This window comes from Nelumbo lutea, chromosome 3 (assembly GCF_056320005.1).
Source record: "Nelumbo lutea isolate HS-2025 chromosome 3, American lotus-T2T, whole genome shotgun sequence".
Classification (NCBI taxonomy): Eukaryota; Viridiplantae; Streptophyta; class Magnoliopsida; order Proteales; family Nelumbonaceae; genus Nelumbo; species Nelumbo lutea.
Genome location: NC_142686.1, coordinates 11,183,583 through 11,202,782, shown reverse-complemented (window position 1 = coordinate 11,202,782; position 19,200 = coordinate 11,183,583). Strand labels below are relative to the sequence as shown.

Sequence of the window (19,200 nt, the reverse complement as noted above, 5' to 3'; positions counted from 1 at the left end):
ATCTTTTGAATTTAATTTTATAAAATAAACTTATCCATCAAATAAACACTGGCCTTTGGTTGGTACTTGGTAGCAGTATGAACAAAATCCCTTGGACAAGGGAAAGCAGAAAGCTTTCTTGGGTAGCAAGTGATACAGACGTTGTAAAAAGGAAATTCCTTAACCGGGGAATGGGGACATGCTTAAACTAATCTCATCCAAATCAGAAAGTAAACACATTCATACCAAAACCCCGGATTCAAGTTTAGGATTTGGATAGCTGGGTGCCCCCCAAAAGCCAAGGTTGGGGTTAGAGCCAAATAAATAATTAAAGAATGTAAAATACGTAAAGCATATTTGAATGTGATTCTGTCAGTCAGGGGACTGAATTGCCCCCATCTGTGAAGAAGACAAAACATCGGAAATTTCAATTATATAAAGCTGGTGGACTTGAGCAATCGATGTCCATCCAGTATCCACTGTTTCATGTTTGTAATAGCATGAAGATGAATCTTCCTTTTTACAAAATTATTTATTCCTAATTTAATTACCAGTAACTCATTTGATAGTTGTTACTCGTGGTCATGACTCATGACTGGCCTCATCCTTATCCAGTCATCCTGAATCAGGCAAGGTTCAAAATATCAATATGCTGGTAGGGGCGTATGGGGTAATATTGATACTTTTTTTTTTGAAATTGGTTCAGAGGGGCCGTTTTATGGCTCCACCCTTGAACCGGTCAAAACTTTGATACACCCACTGTAAAAGCATATCGGAAAGGTCTCGAAACGATACGTATCAGCTGATACCTGTTGATACTTTGAACCTTGGAAACAAGTGAGGATGGCAATGCCATTCTTAATTTCTCCTAGTTCCACATAGACCAAAATACAATGTGACTGGTCCCTACGAGTTTTGGTCAAATACTAACAACTCCCTTGACTTTCACCTAGCATTTAATGTTTCATTCTACCCTTTTTTGGTAAAAAAATTATTATTCTAGGGATAAGTAGACTGCACTCCACTCAGAAATCTGAAATTACAGCCCTCTCCTAGTCTATTAGTAGACCCCCTATAAAGTATAAACTACATCCTGCCGGTAAATTTGGCATCCATCCACAGTCATGATTCATCCCACCTCTACGGTGGGGTTAAGATTTCTGAAGTGGACTGAACAATAAAAAGAGTTCGGATCTCCTATCCACGAGAACCATGCCCATGTCTACCCACAACACACTACCCCCATGAATTGGGAACATCTCCCCCTGCATAATACTATACAGAGGATGAGAAGTTCTCCATGTGTGGCTGCGATAAACATGGGCAGAATTCTCGTGGACAGGAGATCCGGACTCCAATCCTGCCCACGTCTACCCACACCACACTACCCCCCATGAATTGGGAACATCTCCCCATACATAATACTATGCATAGAATGAGATATTCTCCATATGTAGTTGTGATAAACATGGGCAGGAAATCTGAACTCCAATAAGAGTTTGGATCTACCCACGTCCTCCCACAACACACTACCCCCGTGAATTAGAAACACCTCCCCTGCATAATACTATGCACTATGCAGAGAATGAGATGTTCTCCATGTATGGCTACGATAAACATGGGCAGGAACGATTATTTTCACCACATACGTTCATAAATAAGTGTGCTTGTATAAATTATTACCAAACAGAAAAATAAAACTATAACTTTACCAGTAATGGTTGGCAGTCAAAGAGGGTATAAGTTGTTAGGTAAAGTCGAGGGTAGATACATCAAACACATGTACCAGTAATTCAGTAGTATTTTATTTTATTACTTCAAAGTTCAGAACTCAGAGATCAGATCCACTCCAGACCAGCCTACCGTCGACACTCGACAGATAAGGCTCAATTAATGCGCGTCCAGGGTAAGAATATATGCGCTCTCTCTCTCTCTCTCTTTCTCTCTGACAATGATACCTCCCAGTTAAACCTTCAAGAGATCCTACTTTATATACATTTTCGCATGACCAAACAAGACTCGTTACGGACTTCCCATGTTAATTTAAAAAAAAAAAAAAAAATCGCATGTGGATGTGGATCAAGTATCAAAAGAGTGGCAGTAGCCATGGGCGCATGGCAAATTGACAATAACATGCCCCATACAGAACAAAATACAAAACCGAGAGTGGTAGGTAGAGCTAAACTTGTTTCCCTACTCCAGAGTTCAAACTTAACAAAGTTCATTTCACCCATTTGGATTTACAGGGAATTAGAAATAATAAGATTAACAAATTTATTCTGATGCATGCTGTAATACTAAAATGGCCGGATCGTTACACTTACACCATTTCCGCTTACCACTTGACCAATATAAAGAAAAGGAAAAATGGAAGGTAGAAGAAGAGATAAATAGTCCACCAATCCCCCAGCCTCCACCCTCTCTCGGTCTCTCCCCCAATAGATATTGGGCAGAAGAAGAGATAAATAGGACCAATCACCCATTCACCAGTCCCAGAGATCACACCGAAGGGAAGAACTTGTTGAGGTTAAAGGGCAGGGAATAGAATTCCTCACTTCTTGTATCCGTCTTGAAGGACCGGAATTTGTCCCACCAATGCAGCCCCCTGTCCTTCCTGGTTGAACTGTCTTTGTGCATTGTGATGTCCAAGAACAATGCCAACAACCCCGCTACAAATGCTTCCGATGAGAAGGGCACATTAATCATGTCGTTGAACTGCAAAATGAGGCACATTTTGTTAAGTGGATCCACTACCAACTACCAAGTACCAAGTCCCAAGCCGGCATGTGAATCAATTAACTGATTTCAGATTAAGAGACATAAGTTGAGGTGTTTCTATGTTCTGCCATACCCATCTAGCTCCTGTGTGAACTGGGCCATAACCATTTACTGCCGTGTACTCGTTGAAGTATTGAGGCACCGACAAACCCAAGAAAACAGAAAAACCTAATATGAACTTCGTTCTAAAGCTGTTGAGATTGCAGAACTGTAGGAAGCTTAAACCTACTGAACCTGCTCATGACAAAATATAACCATGACATTAGTTAATCTCGTCTAAACAAATTTATCCCATGAGAACAAAGGGTGCCAAGTTTTCTCAACACAACGTACCCACATAAGCAAAGAACACACAATAGAAGGCTGCAATGATTGGTGCAGGAATTGAAGCAAACACTGCTCCAAATTTTCCTACATAGAACCTGCTGTCAGAACTCAAACACTTATAAAATTGCAGAAAATGATGATTATTTGCGAGTGCAAGGCCAACTCTAACTCACCAAGCACTGAAAAGAATAGCATAAATCCAGCCGATATTTGGATCACCCTTCTGCTACCAACACGTGTCAAAGCTAACAAACCAGCATTCTCACTGCAGAAGACGGTGGATTCCTCATGTCTGTCAGAAAACTTTATATAAAAAGTACAACGCTCATAAAGCACAAAAGTTTTCCTCAAATCTTACGGAGACACAGAAGATCCATTTACAGTTCCAAATATGCCAGAGAAGAGAATTCCTACGCCCTGAATCAGAAAGAAACCAACTCAGCCAACAAGTACAATATCCAACTATAGTTAAATCATGAACGATTGGCTGCACCATGCACCATGGAAGTTCATGTTGCCTTCTGATATTGTACACATCACCACAAGCAGCACAATCAGTGAAAACCTCTTTGATTGATTATAGCCTATTTTATTGTTACAGACAATGCATGAAATCTCCTAATATCAATGAAAAGATTTACTTGCCATCTGGATATTATATACAGATTGTTCCAGTTTGATGAAGGATTTACTAGTATGATTATTTGGGAATGGCAACTGACAAGATTAATGAATGAACTGCTCATATGAAAGGTATAGGGAAAAAGTTTCACTGGATCTGTTCTACTAGATGCTTCATGTTCTTTACATCCTGCTTTTTTTATCAATACTTCACATCCCAGCTTTTATTAACTTGTTTATTTGTGTATTTCTTCTCTCCCTCTCTGAAGTTGGGGGCAGGGGTACAGGGATGAGGGATGTAATGCCTGGATTAAAACCCACCATCCTGTTCTTGCAAAGCAGGGAAAAATACTGTGTCTCAAATCCTGCTGAGTTTATATGTACTATAAAGAAATAGATGGACATGACACCTATAAGCATTTTTTAGGGCAAGATGTACACTTTTAACCATTATTACCTGCCAGCCAACTCCACGGCTGAGAATAGAAGGTGGTAAAGGAGTTGCACTTGCATACCTTGACACTGCAATGAAAGTACCAGTTGACTGCATCGATAACAAATTATTTGTAAGCAACTAACAAACGCTGAAAAGACCAAATAATATTTTTTTAATCAGTAAAGATTAAATAATAATTTATTATATCTGACAAACTATTAGATAACAACTTATTGTGCATTTGCAGCACATATTACAATACCCACATTGGAGCATGTCCCAGCTAACCCAACAAGCTGTAGTTACTTGCAAGCCAGAGGAAACCTAATGTGTATTTTTCTGTTGAAAATGTGGGAAATCTAAAGGGTGAGGGTGAATGTCATGTAGAACAATTGTTTCCTTTTTATCAACTTAATGATGTAACATAGGCAAGGGAACCAGGAAAATAATTAAAAAGAAATTCTGCTCCGTCTAGAAAGAAGGGAATGCTCACTTTACACTTGATGAAAGAGCCACATTGCCAATGTTTGAGAGAATCTTAAACTTTTCATGATATTGTCCATGTGGCTTTGTTATTTATTGTTGAAAAGAACATTTTCTCCTTTCTAAAATGAATGCAAAATGAACTTAAAAATGATAGGGAGGTAGAAGAGTTCCAACCAAAATAAAAAGCGGGAGATAAATTAAAATTCTCAAGACACCACATGATTATAATCATTGTTGAGAAAAGTAGACCTCGACAAGGGCCACAAATGAAGCCATCATCATGGCAAATGCTTCTCCTGCATCAAATGTAGGTGCTCCCCACTGGAATGGGTATGGAACTCTTATCCTGCATTTGTAAACCACATAAATCACATCCAAATAACAATTTGTACACATTTATATGAATTTATTGCTATAGCTGCCACCACATGATTATTGTGTAAACTAAAACATCAATAATTTATACTGCCTAAGCATTGGATAAACAAAGCATTTCTTTTTAACTTTTATAGATCTAGCAATAAAATGTGCACGCAATTTTCCATGATAAAGCAACAACTAAAATGGACAAGGACTAAAGAGAACCAAAAGCTTGCCAAGAATACATGAAACACTAGTAATGTCAAGAGAAATGTCCATGTAGATCATGGTTTTTAAAACCGAACCGGTCAGGGGTCCGGTTACTGGGTTGAACGGTCCGACCGTTTCGAACCGAACACTTGGCCCGTTCTGACAAAAAATAAAAAAGTTCAAAAAAATAAAAAACAGTCAAAACCATTTGAACGGTTAACTGCCCGGTTCAGCGGTTCACTGACCAAAATCAACGGTTTTGGGGGGGAAACAGACCAGTTCCCACTTTTTACGGTCCGATCATCCAGTCCGGTCCGGTTTTGAAAACCATGGTGTAGATAGACATACATACGTGGAACACATCTACCTTAATAACATTGAAGAAGCTGATTCTGAGAATCACTTAGGCAATTATTGTGAAATAGAAGCAGAGTTTTTCTCATTGATACAATACATAACCACTTTTTCAAAGAATCATACCATGTGGTTTCGATATGCAAACTGCATAAATAAACCAAGTAGCAATCCAAAATAACGCTCCCATCCTGTTTTGATTAATCAATAGTTGTTACATTATTTACTAACATATGCTATGGTGCATACAGTTTCAAGTATACCACTGGTTGATGACAAGGAATTACAAACAAAGCTAACCAGTTATCTTAATCCAAACCCAGAGAAGTAGCATCCAGTTTTCATGGCATGCAAACACTATACAGGAAAACTAAATATAATGACTACAAAATGGTGATATTACTGAAAGTCTTACCATGGAGCAGATTCCACAAGCCCTGAACGATCAGTGCGACAACTAGATTGAGTCTTTGGTGGTGCATTCTTATAGGCCCCACCTACAGTGAGGAGGTGAGCGTACACCCACACAATTATAACTGAGAAAATAACAGCAAAGCGATCGAAAACATGCCTCGTGCGAATCACATGGGGTATATACTGCAAATAAGCATTGAACATTAATGCTATTTATGTAAAAGAATCCTCCAGGGAGAAAATGAAGCATTAGTAATCAGTTTGAACTTTGCACCAAATAAGTAAAACTGGCAAGTTGCTACATGATACGACTACAATTGCTACAAGTTTCTAATAAGGAAAATCCAAGGATAATACCTGTGAGAATACTACTAGCAGGATGAGTTGTGGCAGACCAATCTCCACGCATTTAGCAACCTAAAGATCAAGGAAATAATGATCATTAAAGGCCATTTCGTACCGATGAAGGTGAGCTTAAAAATAGTAATTTAGAAACATCATAAGCTAAGGTGAAACATCATTTTTCTGGAAAGAGTGAAAATACAAGACATGGTATGAACATTGGCATGAAAGGAATCATTTTTAACTCTCCTTTATTCCAGTTCTAAAGTTCTTCCAAAATGCTTACCCCAGGAAAACCAAGCTCGTAGAGACCAAATCCAGCTAAAGCTACCAAAGGTACAGCTGAAAGTGGACTTATGAACCTGGGCAAACAAAATAAGACAATTATGAGATTAACAAACATAAATTTCAGAAGCTCTAATGGAATTTTGCAGTGACAAGCAAGTATTTGAAATTCAGTTGTTTTATGCCTATCTTTTGGAGACAAAATTTAGTTGACTACAGAAGATATTGGATGAGTCGGTGCAAAAATTGTCATGAAAAGCCATGGGACCCATGCTGACTTGGAGCAACTTCTTCAGTGCAATGCACCACTAAACCAAAAGGAATTGTGGTTTGAATGATAAACATACACCTTCAAGTTCAGTGCATTGCACCATTAACACATAAAAGGCCCAATTAAGTCATATGGTCAGCATTAAAACAACATTTATATCTTCTAAATTCTAATACCCTAGAGTAACCTTGTGATATTACGCCAAAGACCACTGAAACCAATAACAATCTGAAGTGTTGATGCAACAATAAGGGCCCCTTGGATTCCCCTCATGATCCGCTCAAATTTCTGCAGCAGCATTGGAAGACAGATCCCATGGTTAGAACAAAATATACATAAATGTTGACAGTTTGACATACTAAAGTGGTAGTGGAATCATAATACCTCATGGGGATCCACAATACCACTATATCGACCTGCCAAAATTATTGAAATGGTCGGTACCACAAAGGTATAAGATCCCCCAATGACAGCAGGTAATCGGGTCCCAAACAATGTTTGGGCAAGTGTGTTCAAACCAGCAACAAAAAGCAGTGTCTGAATCACCTTTGCTTTCTCCTCCTAAGAACAACAATAGTGCAGATAGCAAAGATTAGAAAAACCTGTAGAAAACACCAAGAAAATTATTTTGTAGATATGTATGCGTGAGCTTACATTTCCTCCACCCATCTGCGGAACAAGAGCAGTGGGAATGATAACTGTTGTGCCCAGCATAACAAGGTAATGTTGGAAACCAAGGAGGATGGCTTCGGCTGTATTAGAATACTAAAGAATGTAAATAATAGAAAAAAAGGTTCTCCAGAACTAAAACTAACACAAGAGTAGCAGAATTCAACTCCCCCCCCCCCCCCCCCAAAAAAAAAAAAATATCCGAATCAATGTAAATCCTATAAACATAAGAAAATTCATCGAGATGAAACAAATACAATATGTGATTCCAACACAGAACAAGAAGAAGTAAACCAGGAAAAGGCAAAGGAGCCACTAAACTTTACAGATAGCCAACAATAGTAAGTAAAGAGACCAAAATAATCAACCATAAATGGAAAATACATCAGGTACCAATCCAACCATAAACAAAAGTTACAAAACATGACAAAAGAAAAGCAGATATGAGTCTCAGGCTAGCAGCAACGATATACATTACCAAAGAAAACAAAAATGAAAAAGATACCAGTATCATACAGTGCGGAAAGTACAAGATTAGTAGAAGTTTTATCAAAAAAGAAGAAAATAACAACATAACTACACAAGGGGGGAGAGACTCACGCCACGGAGGCGGACTTGTGATACAGTAAGAAATATTCGGCAGCTGATCCTTCACCGGATGTGGATGCAACTCGTCCTGTTTCGGCGGCGGCGCCGCTCCTCCACCACCACCTCCAGCCATGATTTATCCTCCTCCCCTTCTTCTTCTTCTCTTCCTCTATAAATAACGAGCAATCAACCTCCACACACTACAAAAGCTAAATATCAAGACAACCCAAAGCCCAAATCTCTCAGAGGCCGACAAAGAAAGGCAAATAGATAGCACCCATAAATCTCATTCTCTTCTTAGTTACCACTCCTACATAAACCAACTTAAAGCTAAAAGTTTACCAGAGTAGAGAGAAGGAAAGACTGAAATGCAAACGGAAACTCAGACACCTAAAGAAGAAAACAAAGGAACCGGAGAACAATCAAGAGGAAAAATATCAAATGGCAGGCATTGGAGTTAAAAACCCCTGCAACAACACCGTCTTGAAGTTCACCGAAAAAAGAAGAGAGGAAAAGATGCAAAAAAGGTTTTACAGCCTAAAACTTACTCCAGAAACCGAGAGAATAGAGTGAGAAAAGGCGAGAGAAATGACCAAAAGCGAGAAAGAAACCAAAATTACCTCCCTTCAACCTAAGGAATTTCTAATTATAATCATTAAAAAATGAATTAATAATTAAGTTTTAATTTCCTTTGCTTTCACTGTGCATAAAGATAAAAGATATAAGCATCAAAACCGTCGCCTTCAGCAATCTTACAATTCATAAGCTCGAATTTTTTATTTTCTCAAAAATAAATACTCGGAACTGATACATTAAAATAAAACAAATGAAAAAAGAAAAGATGTAAGAGCTCTGTTCTGTTTCACACCGAGACAGAGAGGATAAAGGGTAGTTTTCACACTCCTTTCAAGTGCAATCAAGATTTTGATTTTTGAAGAAAAATATATAAAAAAAAAAAACGACAACCCAACCGACACACTTTTTTCTTCCCTCCCTCCTCGCTGTCTCCTAACTATTCTGTTAGACTCAATTTACTGTTGCAGAGTTGGTTGTAAGTAACAAATAAAGAGCAGCTGAGCTCTGAGCCTCTGAGTAGGAAATCCCGTTTGTCAATAATACTACTAATAATAAAATAGTCATTAAATAACGAGTAATGTTTCAAAAATGGTAAAAAAAAAAAAGCTTTTTTTTCGTATAGAATTAAAATCTTTATATTACAAATTTACAGGAGAGAGCCCAACAACAACAAAGCAGAACGAGACAAACAGAAACCTGCTTGGTAGAACATTTTAGGGGGTATGCGAGATGAGATTAACTGAACGTACGAGCTGTTTAGCATTCTGTGGAACCAATGACAATGCCCCACGTCATTGATAAATACATGGGCCCCGGTTATTTAATCCGAAATTATACCCTAAGGGCTTTGATCAACGGTTCGAAATAAAATATCAATGTTTTCATCCCATTGTTAGACTTAGACTCCCATGATCGAACCGATTGAACCGTCTCCTAATCTCTTTTTATGGGTTCAGCTTTTCTAAACTCTACAAATTGACAGAAAAAAAAAATCATTTGGTGAAAATCCATTTGCCCCAAGCGATTAAACCGTTGATCTGTTCAACCTCCTAATTGGGTCATGGTTTACACACTGCATGTGTAGCAAAGTTTTTAGAGGACACAAGTGTGTGCTCAGTTGTCATATTGAGATGGTCTTGCTAACTTCTTAAAATCTACTTCTTTCAAAGAGTTGGAGGCACCGTGTTTGGTTCAATTTTTAATTTTTAAAACACCAATATATATCGTCTAATTGGTTACCACTTTTATGACATCTTTCCATTGATTATAATTTTTTTCGGTATCATGTGTTTACATCTGCACCCCACGCCTCGCAACCAATCCCGGCTGTGTATTGAGAATATCTCCTAATGACAAATTTAGAAGATGTTTCCAATGCACATTGAGATGTGTTGTAAGATGTTTTAGGGGCACGCTAAGTGAACTCTATGTATTATTGGTAACTATAGTTGAACCCCAACATGTATAAAAAGAAGTTAATGAAGACTAAAGGTGGCGTTTCATAAATTTGAAGTCTGATGTTTGAATAGTTAAAAAGTTATTATTTAGGTTTAGAAATCTGAAAAGAAGTAGAAATGGTTCTATGCTTTATGGAGGTTATGAAAAAGATAAGATCATTTGAGTTTGAACAATTCTCCAACATCTGAAATTGTGAAGTTTACTATTTTACCTTTAGAAATAGACTATTTGATAATATTATAAACAATAAAAGGACTATTAAATAAAAATAGTATTTTATTAATATTAAATAAATTATTATTATCATTGTTAAATAGATGACAATGATAAGGGCACTAATGTCATTTTAACATGTCTAAAATGAGTTTGATTCTGATAGACATAAAACTAGGTCTTACCAAATTCAAATATGAATTTGTGGCATTTGAAAAACAAAGATTATAGATCTTAGATGTCTGAAAAGTGTTTACCAAATTAAAATGCACTTCATCTGGTTATGTCAAAGTTAGGGGTGGACACGTATCAAGCTTTTCAGGAGTTGTTTGAGCTTGAGTCATGAAAACTTGATTTGTCTCAGTCTAAAATGAGTTTTAAGCCAAACTTGAGACCAGTATATAGTGAGATGACCCTAAATAGATTACTTTTAAGCTCAAAAAGAATATCTTTCAGTTCTCTACCTACATTTTATTTGTACGAAAGTCCTATCAGGCTTTAAAAAATTGCCTCAATACAAAACAAAAAACACTTATATGAGAAAAATGAAAACATTGAATTATTAATATTATGTTAATTGTGGAAACCAGCAAAGCAATTGGTGGTGGGACATATGATAGGGGTGACATTGATTGTGGGATTGAATATGTGGTCATACTACTAGTCCCTGTTGGGGATCTGCTTGCTATACATGGCTCCTGTTGCTATGTACAAACCCGCTGTACATGATGATGCAATGCAATCAGTATATACACATCTATTATATCGTGTACTGAGTATGATTGCATGTGCAAAAGCTGAGAATATTATGGTGTATCAGATCAGATGGATTGCTTACGTGGCAAATGAAAACCACTTGTCCAACTAGATTAGTCTTAAGTCTCGCGCATATATAAGGGTACCCTATGCTCAGTACCATTAGCATGAATACCGATCAGGACCAAAACTAGCCACTTATTTTTGCACGCAAAAGCCTAGAGTCTAGCCCCTAATATTAATAGAGATTGGATCTGTTATTCACACATGTCTCTTCACACGCATATCATACCTCTTATCAATGGAATATCTCCCCTACTAATAAATTATTATTTATAAGAGATGTTCCTATGATGTATCTGTGAGGTGTCCATATGTGAGGAATAGATCCTATTCCATATTAATATATATATATATATATATATATATATGGCGCCTCACACCGATCTCACAGGTGCATCCCACCATATAGGGGAGATGAGCCTATGAGGTCATTGTGAGAAGTGCTCCGCGAAGAACAAATCCCAATTCAAGAGTGTATGGGATGGGACCTACACCTACCTGAAATTAAGGTGCCAAAGCCAAACTAGGATTGGTTACAACGTTATAACAAATTAAAGTAACGAAACATACCCACAGTCCCACCTTGGTAGTGGAAGACTTGTAGCATTTGTACCTGTGGGCAATGTTCAAAGTATTTATACGATATGAGTTTGATCATGTCGTATGGGTACTTAGAAATGGTCAAAACACTTGTTTTTTTTTTTTAACTTTGGTTTTTTGGAAAGATTATAAACTGTTTTTTATTATTACAAAAATGGGGGCCCAAAACCCCTGGAAACAGGCGTTTTGGACGATATCATTTGTAAAAAATATGATAAGATATATCCGATACGAAACATATCATATCATGCGTGTGGAGTTCGATTCAGGAGATCAAATTAGACTTAAACATAATTAATTTCCATTTATTTATGTAGAAGAGAAAGATTAATGTCACTGGGACATACATCAATATAACCTTTTGAAGACCTTTTCAATTTTTTTTTTATTAATTTATGTTATAAAACAGAATTAGATTTAACTAGTAGCTAAAGGATATCAACCAACTATCTAATTTGAATTAAGAAACAACATGAATTTAGTACTAGCTAGGCTGGGCCCATTTCTTTCTATATAGATTTTTACTATGAATTAAAATTTAACACCTTCGGTGACGCTAGACCACGGTCCGCACTAACATTGCATATGGGTGATTAATCTATGTTATTAGAATCGACAATAATCTGGTTTAATGTTATGCTTATCTTAGCTAGAATAAAGTTCTTTTATAATTGTGATATTTAATTAGGACAAGTTAATTATATACTAAAAAATATTTTTGAACACAAACAATCAATCAGTGATAAAGGGATCGATGTAAATTCGATAAAGATCACTAACCAACCAACCAACTAGCTAGTGATTTATCACCACCACTGAATGCAAACATTTCAAGAGATTATAGCCTTTTGATTTTTTGGTCAGATTATAACAATAGTTCTGATGATAAGGATTGCCATACAAGGGTTATAGCTAGAGTGCCTCTAAGTCAAATTAAAAACAAAGCGTCCACTCCATTTGAAACCGTATGCAATTTCCCTTTCCTTTCCTTCTCTACATTTATTACACAAGTTTAATTAAGTTGTTCGTCCTTGTTTTACTCTTTTTGAGATACCGAGATGGTGCGATAATTGACAACGCTCCAATGCATCCACTGGTGGTGGCAAATTTGTCCACGGCATTTGGTTGTTAGGCCATTGAATGTCACACATTACCTAACAGCTGTCGGCACAATTCCATGTATGGTGCCATTTGTCCTCTCGTTTTTTTTTTTTTTCTCTTTTCAGCTTATAAGGAAATTACTATTCACAAAATACGTACTCACGATACAAAACAAGTTGCTACAATCAACAGAAAAGGTCAAGATAAAGTGACAAGTGGATATTGAAACGTTGATAAAACAAAAAATAATTAATAACCACTGAACACTGGAAGGAGAGTAAATTAACGCGCAGGAAGGTTTATTATATGCCCTTAGCGTTAACATTTATTTATTATTATTATTTAACTAATTTTAATTGTTCCATTTTTAAAGCCAACATATTAGAGGAAATAAATATGTAAAAAACTGTGTGCATTTGGATGAATTATAAAAAGGGTGAAGGTCAGAATTGACAAGGACATAGATCCACAGTCATCTGATGAATTCTGAAAAGAAAAGTTGGTGGTCAAATAAGCATAAAATCCACAGTTACTATCATTATGTATGGTATTATGAAACAGAGTTTAGTTTATTATTATTTTTTTCTCTTCCTATTTATGGAATTTGAGACCTTCTCTTTTTCATCTACAACTATTACAATTGATCTCCTCATTCTTTTTTTGTGTCCCCACTCTTTATTTCTCACCCAAGGCTTTGTATATCAAACCTAGTTTTTAATTCTTTCTCACGTACATGGACCCTCTACTCTAATTAAGTGTTCATCACTTCAACTTTTATTTTCTCTTTATCAAAGATTACACGTGTGAGATTTAACACGGATCCCATAATCCATATATATATATATATATATATGAACATGGAATAGTTGAAATTTGGAGGTAAATAAGGACCAATCATGGATTTTATTTTATATTAATATTATTAATAAAGGGGAGCGGGGGAGGTTGGAGCAGCGTCCAGTCCAAAGAAAAGAACAAAAGAGTAACGTGGGTGTTGCTTTCACTCCTTTACACCACACCCCATGCCCACCCACCCCCACGTGGAGGGCCCACTCTAGGCATAAAAGCCCTGTGGGCTGTGCGGCTTCTTCCTTCCTTCCTCCACTCCCTCCCTCCCTTCCTAAGCTATCTCATCACTCATCACGGATTGTGGGGAGGAGATTTTGGGATTTGAGTATTTGAAATTTGGTGTCCGTTCAACTTTCATTCATTCTCCCAAAAAATAAATAAATAAATAAAAACTTTCATTCATTCTCTTTCTCTCCTGCTCTCTCCCTCTCTCTTTCTTCTAAATTCTAATTCAGGTGCAATTTAACGCTCAGACCACTTCCACATCGTTGAATGATTGACCAACTCCCTCTATCCAAAAAATTAAAATAAACTTCACACCTTTTCAGGATCATCATATACTGTTTGATCACATGTGGAACCCCATTTGGTTCCAAAGTATTTGGCATCTTTATATTGATCATTGGATCCATCCATCTCTAAGACCAGTACACCCCACTCGATTTTAATTTCTGAGTTCATCAGGGTCAAGATGTTGACTTTGCCTGCTGAGTGGACACACAAGCCCATGATATCTCACAGACCATTCCACACGTTCCAAACTCCAAAGCATGGATTCGGTTGTGTGACTGTGAGGGCATGTTGATACTAATAAACACATTTTGTATAATTTCAATGCATTGGAAAGATCAAAAGATTGGTACTATGGTTTCAACTTCTATATCGAATGGCTTCTTTTCTTTTCTTTTCTTTTTTTTTTCTTTTATAAATATGTAAACAAGAGGTGGAATAAATTAAGATGTAAGAATATCAAATGAGGAGAAGCTGAAGTTGGGCCCTAAAGAGCTCCCACATGCATGTCGGCCACTCAGCAATTTGTTCATGTGCCTTGTTTTTGTGTTTGCCACAAAAACAAGAAATGCTCTTCTTACTTCTAAGCCAAACACAAATATAAATTCAATTCAATTAAAACAAAAGAAAACTCAATATGTGAACATGGGGAATTCCACTGGAAAGGAAATTCTCTCCATCTGATCAACACCCACTCCATCTCTGATCTTAATTTCATTTAATTGGTGGTTGACATATAATAATAACATAAGATGGAGGTGAATTGGAAAAGTGTATTAGTAGAGCCTTCTAAAGAGAGAAATCTTGATTTAATTATTTAATTTAATTTACTGTGGAAGGAAAGGAAAGAGCACTGCATGAAGGAGGAATAAAGATAAACCCAAAAAAAAAAAAGAAAAAAAGATTAATTATTAATTAGGTGGTCAGTTTCATGGACGCTTGTGTGGAAGGGCAAGGGATTCACCTAAAAGACTAAAAGTGACTCCCCTCCACCTTCCCAATCAAATCAAATCATAGATCCAAACTATTCACTTGGCGAGACCTTTTGAAAGAGGCGTTTCAGCTCACAGTATGTATATATTAACATCCATCGATACGATGGATCAACCTTTTTCTACTTTCTTATTCTTGTTATTATCATTATTATTTATCTAAAAATGTGGGCCACTGGGGCTTTAAAGCCCTCTATTAATTTGAGCCTACCAAATGATTTTAAGGCTCAGTTTAAAACGAGTACAGATATGTACATGCACAATGCAAATGTATACAAATTGCTAAATTAATGAAAATTGAGAATAGATTGGATTGACAGAGTAGTTATATATCCACGGAATACATGCAATACAAAGGTATAAGATCATTGAGGACGGTGGAACTTCTTTTCTTCCGTGTCAATTATTAATACCTTTACAACCTTTTTTTTTTTTTTTTTTTCTTTTTGAAAGGTTGTAGTGTTTTAGAGAGAGAGAGAACACTTAGAGAAGACGGGAACATAAGACAAAAGGATATCAGTAACCATATGATTTGTAGACATTTCTTCCACCGTTAGTTCAAATGAATATGGTCAAAATATGTAATTGCAATTTGTAACCAACCCATCATTTTTTGTCCGTTTATCTCTTAAACTCTTTTTCTGGCTTCAGTCTATCTCTTAACTGGAATTCAGGATAAGTACAAGTATGAGAATAATAATCATAAATATTTTTATTTTATTATTATTATTATTATTATTATTTATGGTGGTCATCATCATGTTCTGAGTTTTGTTGCAAACAAGGTTTTGATTGCAAAATAACTCTCGTTTTAAACCGTATACAAGTGCAACTCTGATTTACTTTGAAAGAATTAAGCTCTCCCACTAGACACAAATGGCAAATGGCTTTTATTTGTGCAACTGCTCTTGGCAGTATTGCTCTTTTTATCTTCTTTCTTCTTAATATTTTAGTAGTAGGTGGGGTGGGCTTGGCTGGAATTTTCTTTTGACAATTGGGAATGAAACACAACAAAGTAATAGATGATATCCAGAGCCACTAGAACCATCTTTTTTTTTTTCTTTTGTCATAACCATATATCCTCAAATAATACAAGATATTGGTGGAGGGAACCTTCTATTCTGCATTAATGATAGTTGCTTTCAACATTAATTTTAGTTGTCCATCATGAAAAATGTTTTTATTGCTTTTTCAAATGGGGTTCACTGTTTAAACTTAACTAAGCTCACAGTATTATGTCTTCTATTATTTTGCATGGTTGTAATTGGTGAGAGCTTTGTGATGGATGATGATCATCTCCATTCCACCTACGTACGACCATCTGGCTTGACATTCAACTCTCAAATAACTAAGGTCTCGTTTGATGTGTCTTTTGTGCGTTCTTATATGTCTTACAGATCATGATTCGGTCTTTTTTCGTTTGTTTTACGATAGATTTAGCCACCAAAAGTTGATGCATCGAAACGATGCAAAAAGCCTAAATTGGATGATTTTTGAGAAGCTCTGAATGGAGGTTTTATGTTTATTTTATTCAGGGGTTTGAACCTACAGCTACAGGGCGTCCCCCATTAGAATGAAGTCCTTCTGACCCTTGAAGCAACAACTCGATGACTGTGTTTCCAGTGATTGAACAATTTGAACTGATCAGATATAAATATAACAGATACGATTCTGAATCTGATTCTCCTTTTTCTTTTGCTTTTTTTTCTTTCCCTTCCCTCTGGAGTTTTCACTCCAAAATGAAACAGTGAGATGAAAGATCCCTCCCAATTCATCAGCAGCTTTATTCTGAGCATAGTGCAGTTCAGTCAGGACACCAAAAACGAAAGCACATTCATTATTCTTCTTCATCAGCCTCAAGGGAAGACACTGGAATTGCTTAGTATTGAAAAGAAAAACAGCAAAAGGAAAGAGGAGACATTAAATGCTCAGCACAGCAACTGACATCGATTAAAATCAAGTCCGACACCCATCTGTGTATATAATCTGTACATCTTTACTATAACTTAATGCAATATTGTTAGTGCGTCATCCTGTTCCTGTTCAAACTTCAAAGCCGGAATGGCTAGTCGCTTTGATTTGATGTTAATGGAATTGGGGTGTTCATCATTTCGTTGCCAAGATGCAGGGAAAGTCCATGTCTTTTCTCTTCTCATGGCTGAAGCAATAACTACTTGCAAACGTTGAGAATTGAGAATATACTGATAACGAGGTGATTGCAGCGTTGCAAAGGAAAGGGAAGAGATGGGCTTTGTTATTATTCTCGTCTTTCATTTACACTTTACAGCCTTTGGAGTCTTGCTTTATTATTAGTGTTGGTAGGGATGATAATGGTGCTGGCCACTTGTTGAGTTGAGGCCATCGATAGGGTCAGACTTCCATACCTTTACTTTCTTGAATTCTAGTTGTTTCTGCTCCTTTTAGTCCCCTTTTATATAATGCTTAAAGCTTGAATTACCAGAAAGAAAAAGGGAAAAAAGAATACCTGAAACCATATTCTTTTTGAAGCCTGAAAAGACCAAATTCATTGATAAACTCACAGTAATACTCAGAAAAAAGTCACGGCAAAGTCAAAAGAAAACAGAGAGATAAACAGTCATTTATTTTACCTATTTAAGACCATTACATTACTGATTCACGACCCCCTTTTGTTTGTTTAGGTTGCATTTGGAGGAGTTTCAGTTCAGGGTTTGTGTTTAATTTCAAAGTTCATAAGTACAGGACCCCAACTTTGAGCTTTATGCTTTGGGGCTTAAAAGTATTTTGGCACAGGTTATAATGTTTTCACTTTTCAAAAGCAACTCTTCTTAAACTTTTAAAGCACTTTTGGCTCAATTCCAGAAGTTCAGAAGCGAAAACGCTTACCCAAATAGTGCCTTAATTATCTCAATATTGATAAATTTGTAAATTGTGTGTTAATTTTGTAAAATCTAAATAACTTGTTCGCTCTCAATTGATATAACAAATCCCTTGTGTCCCAAAATGGTAAGGGAAAAAAGATGTGGGCATACATCACATATTCACATTGAAAGATTTCTTCATAATGGTGAAGTAGAGAACCTCCTACACTACTACATGCCCTACTTACTTTAACCATGTGGAGGAATCATGCAGACAATTCAGAGTTCAGACCATTCATAGAATATCCTCTGAATTGATCATGCATTTAATTCTGCAATCCAATCCACACTAACCCTATTTCAATCCTAGATTGATTAGTTAATAATAACCTTCTTAATTTTTAATGTTTAATTAAAAATATTTCCATTAAAGAAAGCTTGTCTAGAACACATGACTTGTCCTTTATAGGTGAGTTTCATGTTTATTATTAAAAAATTATAAATTAGAATGGTTAGTCATCAATACAAGGTACGATATAGCGATGATATTTTGACTTTGGGATTAATTGAACATGTGGCCGATCTAGTGAGTCATCTATCTGATGGATGGTCTGAATCTTCCGTCCATGTGGCAAAAATAGGAGGTATCATGTGGGAAAGCTCCATCCTTGAAATTTTATTTAACTTCATACGTACATGTCATACATGTTATGTACCTAATACCTCATCACAGCTAGAATAATGCCTTAGTGATCTCCATACATATGCAGGGAATCAATGTCTTTGTTCATTCGAGTTTGGATTTACATGAAAGTGATATCACCAACACCATACACCAACCATGTCTGTGTAGGTCAGGGCCGAAATTGGCTGATTCCTCAGTGATCCACATTTTAGACCAAGATTCAAAGTATCAAACGGATCCATATTTGAACGAGTGTTTTCTGTTCTGTTTTTTTGGGCTTTACATGGCTGTTAAAAGCATAGCGTCCACGAAGCCAAACGTGGGCCTGGTTAGATCTACAACACAGGGCCCAGGCTGATAATCAAGGCCTCCAAATTCAAGCAACCTTAGATGGAAGATAGAACTGTTCTGGACCTTGGGTCCAGCAGTAGCAAGTC

General features: G+C 36.5%; 1 protein-coding gene and 1 long non-coding RNA gene across 2 annotated transcripts; one reads left to right on the top strand and one right to left on the bottom strand.

Annotated features, from left to right (window-relative positions):
- Window positions 1-2,153: 2,153 nt before the first annotated feature.
- LOC148862919 (nucleobase-ascorbate transporter 6-like) lies at window positions 2,154-9,401 on the bottom strand. The gene is made up of 14 exons (XM_088975718.1): window positions 8,133-9,401; window positions 7,518-7,615; window positions 7,248-7,424; window positions 7,051-7,151; window positions 6,594-6,669; window positions 6,323-6,382; window positions 5,967-6,148; window positions 4,877-4,973; window positions 4,163-4,249; window positions 3,443-3,501; window positions 3,258-3,349; window positions 3,091-3,168; window positions 2,831-2,991; window positions 2,154-2,694 (listed from the first exon to the last, which is right to left on the bottom strand). Exons 1-14 carry the CDS (start codon window positions 8,251-8,253, stop codon window positions 2,479-2,481), a joined length of 1,605 nt encoding a protein of 534 aa, XP_088831844.1. The 5' UTR covers window positions 8,254-9,401; the 3' UTR covers window positions 2,154-2,478.
- A 7,051-nt stretch (window positions 9,402-16,452) lies between these two features.
- LOC148862918 (uncharacterized) lies at window positions 16,453-17,359 on the top strand. The gene is made up of 2 exons (XR_016110512.1): window positions 16,453-16,591; window positions 16,774-17,359. It is a non-coding gene; the product is annotated as an uncharacterized LOC148862918 (long non-coding RNA).
- Window positions 17,360-19,200: the final 1,841 nt, after the last annotated feature.